We start from the raw sequence: 13,625 nt of genomic DNA on the forward strand, positions 1-13,625 counted from the left end.
CTGTGATGATCATTCTTTTCCAGTGCAGTTTCCAGTGTGGGTGCATTGAACGTGGTGCTGCTGGTGCTACTAGTGATGTCTGGGTTAATAGCTCGTTAAAGACTGAAAGTTATTTTTTTCAAAGTATGTAAAACTGTTGTAAAATCTGTTTTACTGTCGACACCCCGTTCGAATCAGTTGATTCATTTGTATACCTAATTCGCCAAAGAGAGTTTGTTTACTGGGTGAATTTGTGTTGGTTTGTTTTTAGAAGAGAGACCAGAGAAGAGTTGTCTTGAATACGAATTTTACCGTTTGGCGAGTCGGTTGTTAAATTTGATTTTACTTTTCGCATTTACGACAGAAACTGTTGAATAAGGAGGTGAAAGTATTTAGCAAGCAGATACATACATAGTCGCACAAAATACTGTGCAGGACATGAAAGTGAAATAAGTAACTCGAAATCGAACAGTTGTAGAAATCAGTTGCGAAACTTCTCCTGCAAAAATATTCTAAGAATGACTCAGCAAAATCAGTCATAATTTTATAAATTCGCAAAGACAAGTTATTATGGAGCGAGACAACGAATTCCAACTTTTGAAGTTGAAAGTAGCGTCTGAAATTGTGCGGAGTAGTCAATCCGTGGTTGCCTTCTCCAGAGCCTTTTATTTGGAAGAGGTGCTGATCGACAAGATTGGAAGTGAGGTAAAAACAACAACTTTCTTTGGTGCGGTAAAAAAATGGCATTTTTTAGCCCTACCATCCGAAATCATTCTATAATTATGTTAATGTATGGATGCATAGGTCAAAGACTTGAAGTCTGAATTTACCCAGCTGCAAAAGAAGATTGATGATCTCCTTAAAACAGCTCATTTGGAGGATAACATCGTTACCGAGACCAATTTGAGACTACTTTGCTCAACCATCCAGTCCGAATTGGATGGACATTTTAATGGAAATGGGGACGATGCTTTTCAAGAGTTTGAAAAAAGAGTAATGCACGCGGAAGCGAGGCGACAGGTTTGTTCTTTTTTAGCCACGTCCAACATCCTAATGCATATTTTCTTCTGGCGTTTTTAGCCAAGCGTTGTATTGCTAATGGAGGTCCCCCAACGTATGTTCTTCGATTTTGACCAAAATTATTGCCAAATGGTTACAAATTTAATTAGTATGAAATTTGCAAATGACACCATCTCCCAATGGGCACGTTTGGCGGAGATATTTGCATCCGAGAATAAGAAAACGGGCGGAGTAAATTTGGAAAGTGTAAAATTTGCCAACTTTATAGCACGTTTTCTCCACTTTGGGTGCAAATATCTCTGCAAAACCTAAGCATTGGCTGATAGTGTCATTTGCAATTTCATACTAATTAAATTAATGATCGATTGACACTAGTTTTGGTCAAAATCGGAGAGCATTCGCTGGGAGACCTCCATCATTTGTACAACCCCGTAATTCAGATATGCGTGGGATTATGATATGAGACATGTCAGACGCGATGACATGTCCCGTTTCGTGCTTTTGACCTACTTATTTAGATTTTGTCTACTTCCAGGCCAAAAGTTCACTTCTCCAACAATTATCCAGCAACGAACTCATGACTAAATTCGAGACGTTGACGCTGGCTGACCTGAGGCAAATTCATATTCCTGAATTTTCATGGCAAGTGTCATTATAAAACTAATCTTGCTCAACGAATTATTTTCAAATTATTATTTTTCTCCTCATGAAATGAAACCAGCTTCATAAACGAGTCGGATTTTGGACAGCTGGAGCAACTGAATCAAGAGTGGAGTCAATTTAGAAAAGACTTGATTACTATTTTAAAGTCGGGACTGGATAAAATTGAGATTTTTCGCATTAATGATCTCTCCTCGTACAGGTACGTATAATTTGTCAGGAATATTTCAATCAGGAAAACGGATTAGTACAAAAATACCAAAATCTTTCAGACGATTACACCAACATCAAAAACACGCTCACCATCAAGGAGATGGTTCAACAAGGTCATGTTCCGTGTCGGACTTGACCATGAAAAACTTTAACGGAAAAGTCGAACAGGACTCTCTCGACGAGATTGGAAAGACATTTGCCAACCGGAGTGGAAATGTGTTGCGAAAATTTTCGTCCTTATTGAGAAGAGGAAACCGCAAAAGTAAAACATTGTCTCATGATTCCTTCGATGAATCTGGCGAACCCTGAATTGCTGAGATGCAATATCTCATTTATCTTGAAGAAGTGAAACCTTAAATTATCTTACTGTATGTAAAAGCTGGAGATTTAATAAATGAAAGACATGATTTTTATAACACTTAAATTTTCTGTGACATGACACACCTCCCATTTTATCCAATCCGTCCAAGTTTTCAACATACATGCAACCCTTTTAGTGAAGCAATATGAATTTGCTCATGGAAAGATGAGAACAGCCTTGTAAATCCGGTTAACCTTGAGTTTGTTGCCGTATTTATATCTGGAATCCACTGTCAACTCTACACATGTATATCCAGAAACAAGTTTAACTTTAAGTAATTATGCAGTGAAGCTCATCTGCCTGATATACAATAAATTTCAGCCGGTTTATTTCATCCAATTCTACTCTGTTGCTTAGTTAATGGTGTCAAAACGTGATCTTGTAGTAACTTCAATCCAGTATCAAACTTGTTTTGGAGGTGCCTGAATAATTCTGGAAGGAAAATCGTGTCCAAGTTTTTCGATCTTTCTTACCTCGTCGCGTGGACAGTGCGGTCGTTCTCTTCCTTTGTTTTAGATTCATCTGCCCCGTCGTAAATTTCCGTCGTCAAAATGAAAAGTTTTATTGAATACGGGCCAGAATGTGAGTTTCCACTCGAAAACTTGCCTTATGGAATTTTCTCCACGACGGACAACGTAAGTTTTTTGTCGCGTAGAATAGAATCAAGAAAAGTTTGGGAATTGTCTTGGTCCAAATCATCTCCGAAATATTGGACATTTTTATGTAACCTTATTTCTTGATGTACATATGTACGCATTCAATTTCGGAACAATTGACGTCCCTGTTAGTCCCTATTTTTCTAAGAATTACCCCCAAGGACTGTCTCGTTTGTATTCTCGTTCATCCTCAGTTGTAAAAGGCTGTAAAGAAGAAAAGTAAAAGTAACAAAGTTTACGGAACTTTTCCCCTCTGAGAGGAAAATAAAAGAGCAAAGGTTAAGTATCCTCATCGCTCAGTGTTGTCCAGTCAAGAGGGCAAAGAACGCGTTTCAACTTTTTAACTTGTCCAAATATTTACGAGTTTGAGAGACAGAATTAAATTTGCTTGTTGTTCATGTAGATAAAATTGAATTTCATGAAAGATAAGAGAACGGACAAGCGATTTTGCGAATTTCGTGCACAATCCTGTTTCCAATTGTTGTGGGAGATAATCCAAATATGTGGACGTAGTACGTTGCGGTTTATTGTAGGTCAAGTGTTGAAATTGTTTTTCGCCATGACATTTTCAGCCCAAGCCGAGGCCCGGCGTGGCAATAGGTGATCAAGTGTTGGATCTTGGAGTCATCAAAAGCCTGTTTTGTGGACCTTTGATGTCCAAAAGTTCACACGTGTTTGATGAGGTGAGTCAGTCAGGTTTAGATCATTTGCTTTGAAGTGTGTATAATATTATGGGATTAAAATTGGTGGTGGTAGATGCATTAGGTCAAATATAGGCGTGCTGTGGGATCACGAGTCTAATTATTACTTCCAAACCGTCTTAATTTTCATGATAGCATTTTCTGCATCTCAATATTGGCATTAATCAAACCAAATTCCTGAGAGGGTTGCCTGATAATCAGTAACGGTGCAAAATGCACAGCTATTAATACCCAAAGATAGATGACGTCGGTGAATATGTAGTCGAAAACCCAAATTAAAACTAATTTCCTTCCTGCCCTTTATTTACCACACTGCATGTAATCCCTTCCTTCATTAAGAACCATGTTAAGAAAGTTTGTTCCGGTGGGATAAATTAGGCTCAGGTATCCTATGATTTTACTTATTTCGCAAATTTTCAAAGTCAAGTCAAGCATGGCATGGATATTTACATATCATGTAAAGATAGTAAGGAACAACATGTACTTTAATGACTGGAGGGTAGATTATATTAAAAGTGTGTTCATTCATGTGGTGGGCGTTTCAATGTGAAAAACTTGGAGAAAGAATTTATGTAAACTAAATTAGATGAGAAAACCTGTGAAACTAGAACGCACATGGGATGAAAGTACATAAGTATAATGCAAAAAATGATAATAATGAAACGTGGATAATTTATAACTCTTGAAAATCCTCGGTATTAGTTTTCTTTCTCAATTCCCATCAGACCAGGTTAAACATAATGCATGCATGCACGTACGTAAATGTAGTACAGTGGCCGCGGAAGCTGTGGGGACATTAACATTGTAGGATAGGGGAGGGAGGGATATATATAACATGGGCAGATGATGGGGACATTGAATAGCCGTGGGGACATTGTCCCTCCGTCCCCACACTTCCGCCGCCACGTGCATGCAAAGCAAGTATAACTCACTCACCCCATGAATTTTGAACTTTTACTTAAAAACTACTCAAAGAATGCACATGGCCTGGAGAACATTAGAATTTTGTATTATTTTTATACCTCCGTGACGCAACTTGACATCTTTTGCTTAATCCCGATGACAAAAGTAGCACCCACTAATCCACCATTTCTTTTCCTTGTTACATGCCCACTGCTACCAGGAGAGTCTAAATGGATTAATGAGCCTTGGGAAATCAGCATGGCTAGAGTGCAGAGAGACACTTCAGAAAGTACTTTCCGCCTCAGAATCCGTCCTCCGGGATTCTCCACTTCGACACACGTAAGTTGATATTCTCTCTGTATTCTCGCCCGTCAATTTCAGGCGAAGAGAGAGAAAGCAGCAATGGAGACGCGGAAAGTCAAACAAACACCGCAAAAAGAAAGTATATGGACGAGTCGGGAGAATGAGATGACAGTGGCAGAAGAGGAAAAGTTGCAAGGCAAAAAAAAATTAGAAGACAGCAGACAAGTCACTAAACCAGCCAAGGAAGAACTAAATCAGCCAGTGAAAGCAACTTTCACTTTATTTCAATGTAGACATTCTATCGACTAAAAACCTGCTCCTGTTCTCAAATGCACTTTATTATCGCGGGATGAAGGCCAAGAACTTTTTTTAAGCAAGGCCACTCAAAATTATGGGAGTTTTAATCATATGAAAAGAGATAATGTCTGGCAAGGACATGGATATTCCCACTTTCCCCAAAATAAATTGTAAAGGTTGAATTGTTGAATGGCCAGCAGCACAATGCACAAAAAGATATGCAAGCACGATACCAGGAACACGGAGTAGGATTTCCTTTGTCATTATTCAAATAACAAAGGAGACTCTCATCTCCAATTTCATTGTCTGCAACTTATCCGCCACAAGTGGAGGAGACATTTAGCACCTGCGGCATAAGTAGGCTAGGAAATAAATATGAGAAGGCTTGGAAAATTATGAAACATGACAATCTTGCTCAAATAAAAACCTATTTCCTCAATATTTTTGTATCAACGACACAATGTCTGAACTCTCTAAACGAGGATTTATACTCATATTTGTATCTTTGTACCCTGCAGAGCTTTTGTTCCGAGTTCGAAGTGTAGGTAAGCATAAAACGCTATTTTTATAGTTTTGTACAGAACTTGTAGTTTAGAATCGCTATATTTTACTACAATACAAAGTAGAATATAGAGGTTCTAAATTCTATTTGAAAGCGTAGTGCTCAACTTTTTTAATGCAATTTTTCTATAATTGAATTTTCTTTGGGTAAAGGATGCACCTTCCAGCAAAAATTGGAGACTATACGGATTTCTATTCAAGTATTGATCATGCCACCAACGTTGGAACCATGTTTCGAGGGTGAGACTGCTTGTTTGTCCAAGTTTTGTATGCTTTCAATTTCAATGGTGCGCATAGTTCCTCTGTTTTTACTCAAGGATTTCTCTATATTTTCAGAAAAGACAACGCTTTGATGCCCAACTGGTATGTTTCCATTATCCTTTTTCCACCAACCATTACCTTGTCCAGCAGTGAGTGAGATGAGAACCAGAGAGTGAGAGCCGCAGCATACATATATGTACAATCTCAAGTTGAGAGAGGTCATAGCATGAAACCTGGTGCAATTGCTCCCTCGAGAATTTAACCCTTTTAACCAGCTTTCTCCCCATGTCCGGGTTATCTCTAAACTTTTACGGTATTCGAATCAGAGCCAGTGCGTATTTGTAGTACGTCATAAAACTGACTTCGGAATTCAACTTGGCAATAATACCGGGACAGATTTTCTGGACCCAACTTTTGAAACTGGCTACAAGAATATCGTACTGGTCCTAAACCTTGATGACTTTCTATAATCTAACTGCGTCTCTGGATTTGCATAAGAGTTTCGTTGGTCTCGCACATTTCCACACTTTGCTTCAAACTTTGAATATAAATGGGAATGAGGATTTTCTCCCCGAGCTACCGGGACATTTGGAGCAAATGATAAATGTTGAAATTGTTATTATTATCATTATCATTGCTGGTGGGCCTACTGCTAAGTAGCAAGTCTGGTAATCCCACGCAGGCCGATGCATATATTATAAACATTATTATTACGTGGTAGTTGCGTTCTTGTTGTTGTTCTCTGAAGCACAATGCATGGGGCGTCCTATCAAAAATCCTATTCCTTTCGTCAAAGAGAATGACGCAGAGAATGTATTATTCTGTCCCTGAAACGTTTCATTGGATTTAAATCGTGTAGGAAGTACCTCCCCGTGGGCTACCATGGGAGGGCGAGTTCAATTGTGGTAAGTGGGACACCCATTAGGCGCCCCACGGGTCAATCCTGTCCTGTTGATGACAAACCTCCTATTTTTGGACCATGTAAACTACTCGATTTTGAGTTGGAAATGGCATTCTTGGTCGGGACCGGAAACCAATTCGGAAGTCCGATTCCAATTTCCGAGGCACAGGACCACATCTTCGGCTGCGTCTTGATGAACGACTGGAGTGCGAGAGATATTCAGGTGGGTGTGGGTTGGCACGTGAAAAATGTGCAAAGTTCGCACAAAAAATGGAGGGAAATGTACAAGTAAAAATATTTACTTACTATTATTCATACTGAATATGTTGTTTTTCTTCTCCAGAAATGGGAATACGTTCCACTTGGCCCATTTTTGGCGAAAAATTTCGGAACCACAATTTCGCCATGGGTCGTCACCCTCGCTGCGTTGGAACCATTTCTCCAACCCAATTACAACCAGGATCCGAAACCATTCCCATATTTGGTGCATGATGATCCTTTCACCTTTGACATTCCCCTCACGGTCTCCATCAAGCGTAAGTTGTGAAAGATGCGTGTGTGCACACGTGGGCAAGCTTCCTCTATTTCTAACAAAAATACTCACCCTTCGAGTTGAATAAATATCTCTAGAACTATTTACAACTGGGGAGACGCGTAATACATACGTAATATTTTGTTACCATTCGCAGCCGAAACTTCGCCGGAGGAAACGACCGTATGCAAATCCAATTTCAAATTCATGTACTGGACAATGAAACAGCAGTTGGCTCATCACACGATAACCGGTTGCAATACAAATCCCGGAGATTTATTGGCCTCCGGGACAATTTCCGGTCCGGTAAGTTTAACCTTTTATATGTAAGCGCTAGAATATTTATATTGACCAGTGAGTCTGCACGTGGATAGATTTTCATTATTTTTTGGAATGTGTGGTGACATGCTAAAATATGGAGCCATTTATTATCTAACTGGCAATACATGTCTCACCTTTCCCGTGATTAGAGTGAGGATTCTTTCGGATCGATGCTGGAGCTGTCATGGAGAGGTAGCAAACCAATTCCAATGAGTGATGGGTCCACGCGCACCTTTCTGAAGGACGGTGACGAAGTTGTTATCAGAGGTAAGTCCAAAATATTGGAGCCTTACTTTCACCTACTTTTCTCAAACTTTTGTGCAAACAATACTGCTTCTTTATCATCACGATGTTCCGATAACCACGAAAAAGTTTCACTTCCAACTAAAATAATGATCGTGATGATCGTGATGAGACTCTTTCTTGCTATCTGTTTGATTTATTATTTTGTTGGGCAGGAGCGGCTCAAGGAAACGGCTACAAGGTTGGGTTTGGAAAATGTAGTGGAGTCGTGTTGCCTGCAATTTCTCATTAATTACATGTTACATGTTTCGAGATTTGTTCTAATTTTGGGTTTCTTTCATCTTGTGAGAAGATTCATTGTGTGCTGGTATATGGATGAGCGTAATTGGAAAAAATTCTATCTATATGTTTGGAAACTCCCATTTCCTGTGTTTCTTGTTGCAAGTAGGAATGCATGGTTTAATTAACGGATTGTTATTTGACAGATAGTTAAAAATACTAATTATATGTTTATTTGATACCCAACAATGTAATACAATCATCATTATGAATAAAATCGAGTGAAAAATTCATTAATTTCTGTCATTCAATTTAAATTGAGACGTTCGGATATATTCCTTAATTTGCTTCAAATTCATTACGTGAGTACCCATCCTGATACGATTCAGTATATACGTTGTGCGTGCACCGATTTTTAAGTTACATAGAAAATGAGAAAGAATTCCGTATACATACATGTCGCATGTTATGTATTGCACCGAATTTTAAGCACTCGTCCTAAATAGTTTCACAGATTATTTTTCCTTTGGTTTATTTTGATGCGTCATATGCAACGCCTTAAACAGATCCGTTCTGGAACTTGCCAAACTCGGTGTGGATTGACCAATCCTAGAATTTCGGTAGTGGACCATCGGCGCGCCGCAGCCTGGACAAAGGAAAAGGTCAGATTAGGATAAGGTATGTTGATAACTAGCTTTAGTTAGCAGTCCTAGCTAACAAGCCAAGCTAGCTAACAAGCTTGTGTAGGTTATGTTGTGTTAGATTCCGCAAGTGCTCACCTGGTCTTCCCCAGAAAGAATCCCAAGTATTAAAGTGTTTCTCAGCGGCCAGCCTCTCGTTCTCTTGAGTGATTTGGTACATTTTCTGTTTCTCTGCGAGTTGTATTGACAGGCCTTTGGCAATTTCCTCGGGTTCTGGTGAAAGGCAGTTCTGGTCTCCTCTCCGCGGGGAGCTAATTTTTGCCAAGGCAGGTATGAAAAACAGAAGAGAAAGCTCTCAGTTTGGTTTGACAGTGGTAAAGAGAGAGAAAGCACACACGGAGAGAGAGAGAGAGACAGACCAAAACATACACACTTGGTTGCTTTAATCTTCTCCTTTCTCAACCTACGTGTTTTTCCCAGATTGTATGCCTTCCCTGTACTCTCGGATTCGGTTCGTTTCATCTTTTAGCAAAACATTCCGCTCTCTATAATGGAACCTTCTTCCTCCCCGGTTTGAGAGGAGGATTTTATTATAATAATAAACCGTAGTAAGCACACATACCAAAGTAGATTTTCAGTCTCAATTCGCCCAAAACCACGCCCACAACAATGGGGGAACACTTTAGGTCACTATATTTCATCTAAAGATTTAATTTCAGTAAAAATCTCACTATGCCCCCGACCACACCCCATGCGTGCGAGACGGTGTGGTCTTGACCTCGGAATTTATTTATTGCATTATGTGCTGAAAACAGGATTGAAATATTTCTCTTCGTTCAAAAGTTATGCTGTTTTTAGTGTGTTCAAGACAGCCTCAGAGTTCAGAGATCACTTGAACACGGGAAGGTCATATCTTTTATGATCTAATCGTAAGCCACCATGTATGGGGCACAATATATGTGAAAAGAAACAATCAATTCCCTAAAATTATGCAATCACGCCCCCAACTTTTACTGGCAATTGTCCGATTGACTCAAAAAGTTCATTTGGTCATGTGAATGATGCCGTAAACAGATCTCAATTATTTATCTCTCTCCTTTCTCCCGTCATTCTGCTGACGGACTGACTGACGGACGGACGGACAAAGTCTTCCCAGCAAATACCTTCAGCTCCTTATATAATAACGATAACGCGTGGGAACAAGGTAAGCACAAATCTCATGCAGCCGTCGTTTCTGTTTTTGAAACATGATATGAATTATTTTGTACCTTTTGATGATCACACAGAACTTGAGTGAGGGATGGATATTTCATATTTGAATTTCTCAACCAATCAAAACATGTACATACATCTGAATCTATTTGAGTAAACAACTCCCCACTTACGAGAACTGTTTTGTGACATCGGTCGAGCTGAGAGCGTTGAGTTTGGGGAGACTTTTATACTTTCTGATGAGCGGAGCCAACTCGACGCCATTATTGCTGCCACGAGAGAACCTTCTCAAATCATCATCAGTCTCGTTCGTGGCGAGATTTTGGTTACTTTCGTGACTGCTCATGATCTTAATCATGGGAATGGACCCGACCCGAACCTTTTGTCTCGCATTTTCCAACACTTGTTTATCCAAGTCCTCCTTGTATTGAGAGATCCGTTCCTTATCCATCATGTAACGCAGGGTTTGGTCAAAACCACGCGTGTCCTTTTGGTGGTAACGGATCTCAGGGTGACCTTGCAGATTGGTCATTAATCTTCCTGATGGTGAACGACGCGGAGCTCCGGCTCCAGTCCCACCACCGAACCCCATTAGACCGAAAAATGCCAGGTTGCTGGAAAAGTTGTAGGGTGTCGAGGTTATCCCGGCGGCCGGAGTAGTTTGCCCTTGATGATGATGATTGGGTTTGGTGAGACTCTGCAAAAATTTGAGATGACATGAGAACGATCGTGATAATTAGGAAATAGGAAGTATGTAAGCTTTAATTACTGAGTTACATACATCGTAGGAAATGGAATTACTGAGTTTTGGCATTTGACCACCACTGGGTCTCCCTCGCGTAAATACTTTCTCAATTTTTGGGAGCATTGTGCCATTATTTTTGTCGAGATCAGGAACAAGATCACGTCTGTATTGATTCTGATGATGATACGTTTCGGCATGATAACGTGTCCCACCACCACCTTGTCCTTGCCTAACCTGATTATCGTCAGCACTGTCCGTGGGCACCACCCACTCGTATTGTGCATCCGTATTATTACCTCTCGGATTATATTTGTTCCCACCATCGGAATTATTCATGTGTTCATTACTTTTCACAAAATCAGACTGAGCACCACCACCAGTTTGAGTGTGATGAATATCCTCGTAAAAGTTGCTCTGAGCAAAATTGGAAGTAAATTCATTCACAGAATCAGCACTAACAAACTTTTCACTTGGATCTTGGGATTGGGGCGATCTCGCAGAGATGAAATGTGTGGGTGTTGTTGTTGTTAAGGGATTATTAGTTCGTCGGGTCCCTTTCGCTCCACGGGAGGTTGGAGTGTCTTCTTCTCTGGATATTTCAATCCTGAATTCATTGGGGCTTTCACTGCTAAAGTTTACTCTGGGATCTGGCACCATTCCATTGTCTTTGGATGGTCTGAACGTGTTATAGCTCCCACTTGCACCACCACCACCGCTGCCCCCACCACGAAGTGGTCCCGTCCTACTGGCTTTAGCTTGAGCTTGATAGTCTTCGTCAGACTTTCTCCTCATCGCAGAAGCAAGATCGCTCTGTTTCTTCTCTTTTTGCTGGAAGGTAAAACATGTCAAATGCAGGATGAACAACAAAGAATTTTCTGTGAGCAAATTTACCAGTTAATTGGTAGGAAATAGCATTATGTATTTTTAAGCAATTATCTACCTACATTCACAACCTACACAATTAGTAACCCAATTTCCTTAACATGATTATTACAGGACTACTTAGTTTGAAAAGTCAAATTTTTTCCATAAAATATTGATTTATTGAGCAATAATAAAATCGATTATCCAATTTCAATTTTTTTATTACAAAACCTGAGAGCGAGACACTTTAGCTTTTACTTTCACTCACCTCCTTGAGCAACTTTTCCTGCAATTTGCTTTGCCACATGAGCATCCCGTATTTTGAGTCGGTCTCCAATACTTTAAAGTGACTGTCTCGACCACCACTTTGCGGAGTGGTTGCACCCCCATAACCAACACTCATCTTACTGCTAGCACCGCCACCGCGACGACCAGAAACACTCCCACCACCCCCAGTTTTATTGGACATGATGCACTTTTCACTCAAGTGGATCTCCCAGTAAACATTTGATCAATGTAAATATTTTTAAAAAACTTGTAGATTTTCCTTTATATTTTTCATGCCTACATGGATTAATTTCTACGAAATATGTATCCACTCACTGCGTATGTACATCAATTTCAGCACGATAGAACGCAACCACCACCAGCTAATTTCATGTCCAGCACAGCCCGAAAACTGGTCTCGACTGAGGCGAAGCTAGACACGAAATGTAATGTAAATTACAACTTTTTAAGTTACCGAAGCAAAACCAATGTGTTCACCAAGTTCCCCTCATGAATTTGAGAAAGTATGTCGAATATGTATGTACAGCGTAACACGAGTACATATTGCTGCCCCACGGTATAATCCGATTCATTCTGGCAACACACACAAACCAGACCACCACGCGATTCCAAAACACCATGTCGATGACGACGACACGACGATACTACTTAGTTTTTCTACTATTTACTTTAGTTCGATCATGCCATTCCAGCCAGACGAGGAGGCGGAGGAGGACAAGACATTCGACATGGTTTGGTTTGGTCCGACTTGTATTTTGCACTGAATGCTAACTAAATAACTACCGTTTGAATTGGTATCTACGACATAAACCAATAGTTGTGTATTGCTTTTGCTAGAGTATTGCCTGTTTAGTGGATTTATTTGATCAATAATGCTATTATTTTGGATACATCAACCACCAAGTAAAGGTATGTATGGCGTTCGTGGGTATGAATGTACCTAGTAAACTGCATAAGCAAATAGTCCAACCGTGCTGAATGCATACATACCACGCGTACTATTTCATAAGAAGAATGAGGAGTGTAAAAAGTTGGTGGAAAGAAAGGAGGCGAGAGATTGTTCTCGTCTTCTTGGTCCCGTTTCCCCAATATCCGTCCTGTGGTATCATTATCCTTGTCATTACACTCTGGAGAGAAATATTATTAAGTCTGCACCATCACCGAAGGAGTTTTATTGTTTCAAGAGAAAAGTTTCGCATTACGAGAAGGAGTACCACCTCAGTCGCAGCCATATTTTTGGAGTTTGAAGAGGGAGTAAAGTTGTCATAAGTGTAACGAAAAATAATAACTCAGAAGGGGATTTTTTTGTTTTTTTCGAAGGGTTTGGTCCAATTCATCTTTTTTGTCAGATGTGAGTGACACACTGTCCGATAAAATAAACGTCTACTTGGTTGGAGCTGGACCTTCCTTCCTTCCTATGGAAAGGGAGAGTGAAATGTAGGACAGTAGGACAGGAAATAAGGCTACTTTTGATGTGGGCTCAAGAGGAGGAGGGACGAACTTTGCAAAGCCAGATTTTGATGCCTTTTGATTTTGTTGTGGAGATAGGTGAGAGTAGGAACAGTGAGGGAGGGTTAAGGTCCATGGGCCATTTAACGCCTGCCACATCCCCTCGAAGAGGTGAAAAACACGAAAAAAAACATGTTTTCGCTCGTTTAAACCTTCACCAAAAGTTCAATTTTGA

General features: G+C 40.1%; 3 protein-coding genes across 3 annotated transcripts; 2 read left to right on the plus strand and 1 right to left on the minus strand.

Annotated features, from left to right (window-relative positions):
- Positions 1 to 2,296, plus strand: LOC110848769. Its single transcript, XM_022096078.2, has 5 exons — positions 1 to 684; positions 784 to 999; positions 1,535 to 1,641; positions 1,721 to 1,861; positions 1,932 to 2,296. Exons 1-5 carry the CDS (start codon positions 550 to 552, stop codon positions 2,179 to 2,181), a joined length of 849 nt encoding a protein of 282 aa, XP_021951770.1. The 5' UTR covers positions 1 to 549; the 3' UTR covers positions 2,182 to 2,296.
- A 283-nt stretch (positions 2,297 to 2,579) lies between these two features.
- Positions 2,580 to 8,488, plus strand: LOC110848786 (fumarylacetoacetase). Its single transcript, XM_022096108.2, has 11 exons — positions 2,580 to 2,868; positions 3,462 to 3,572; positions 4,714 to 4,832; positions 5,612 to 5,638; positions 5,808 to 5,894; positions 5,991 to 6,017; positions 6,775 to 7,039; positions 7,160 to 7,352; positions 7,506 to 7,654; positions 7,819 to 7,936; positions 8,128 to 8,488. Exons 1-11 carry the CDS (start codon positions 2,785 to 2,787, stop codon positions 8,202 to 8,204), a joined length of 1,257 nt encoding a protein of 418 aa, XP_021951800.1. The 5' UTR covers positions 2,580 to 2,784; the 3' UTR covers positions 8,205 to 8,488.
- LOC118435298 lies at positions 8,175 to 12,568 on the minus strand. Its single transcript, XM_035851118.1, has 5 exons — positions 11,922 to 12,568; positions 10,826 to 11,617; positions 10,218 to 10,741; positions 8,971 to 9,143; positions 8,175 to 8,837 (listed from the first exon to the last, which is right to left on the minus strand). The coding sequence occupies exons 1-5, from the start codon at positions 12,120 to 12,122 to the stop codon at positions 8,707 to 8,709; spliced, it is 1,821 nt and encodes a 606-aa protein (XP_035707011.1). The 5' UTR covers positions 12,123 to 12,568; the 3' UTR covers positions 8,175 to 8,706.
- Positions 12,569 to 13,625: the final 1,057 nt, after the last annotated feature.

The sequence above is a fragment of the Folsomia candida genome, unplaced genomic scaffold (assembly GCF_002217175.1).
Source record: "Folsomia candida strain VU population unplaced genomic scaffold, ASM221717v1 Fcan01_Sc004, whole genome shotgun sequence".
In the NCBI taxonomy this organism is placed as follows: domain Eukaryota; kingdom Metazoa; phylum Arthropoda; class Collembola; order Entomobryomorpha; family Isotomidae; genus Folsomia; species Folsomia candida.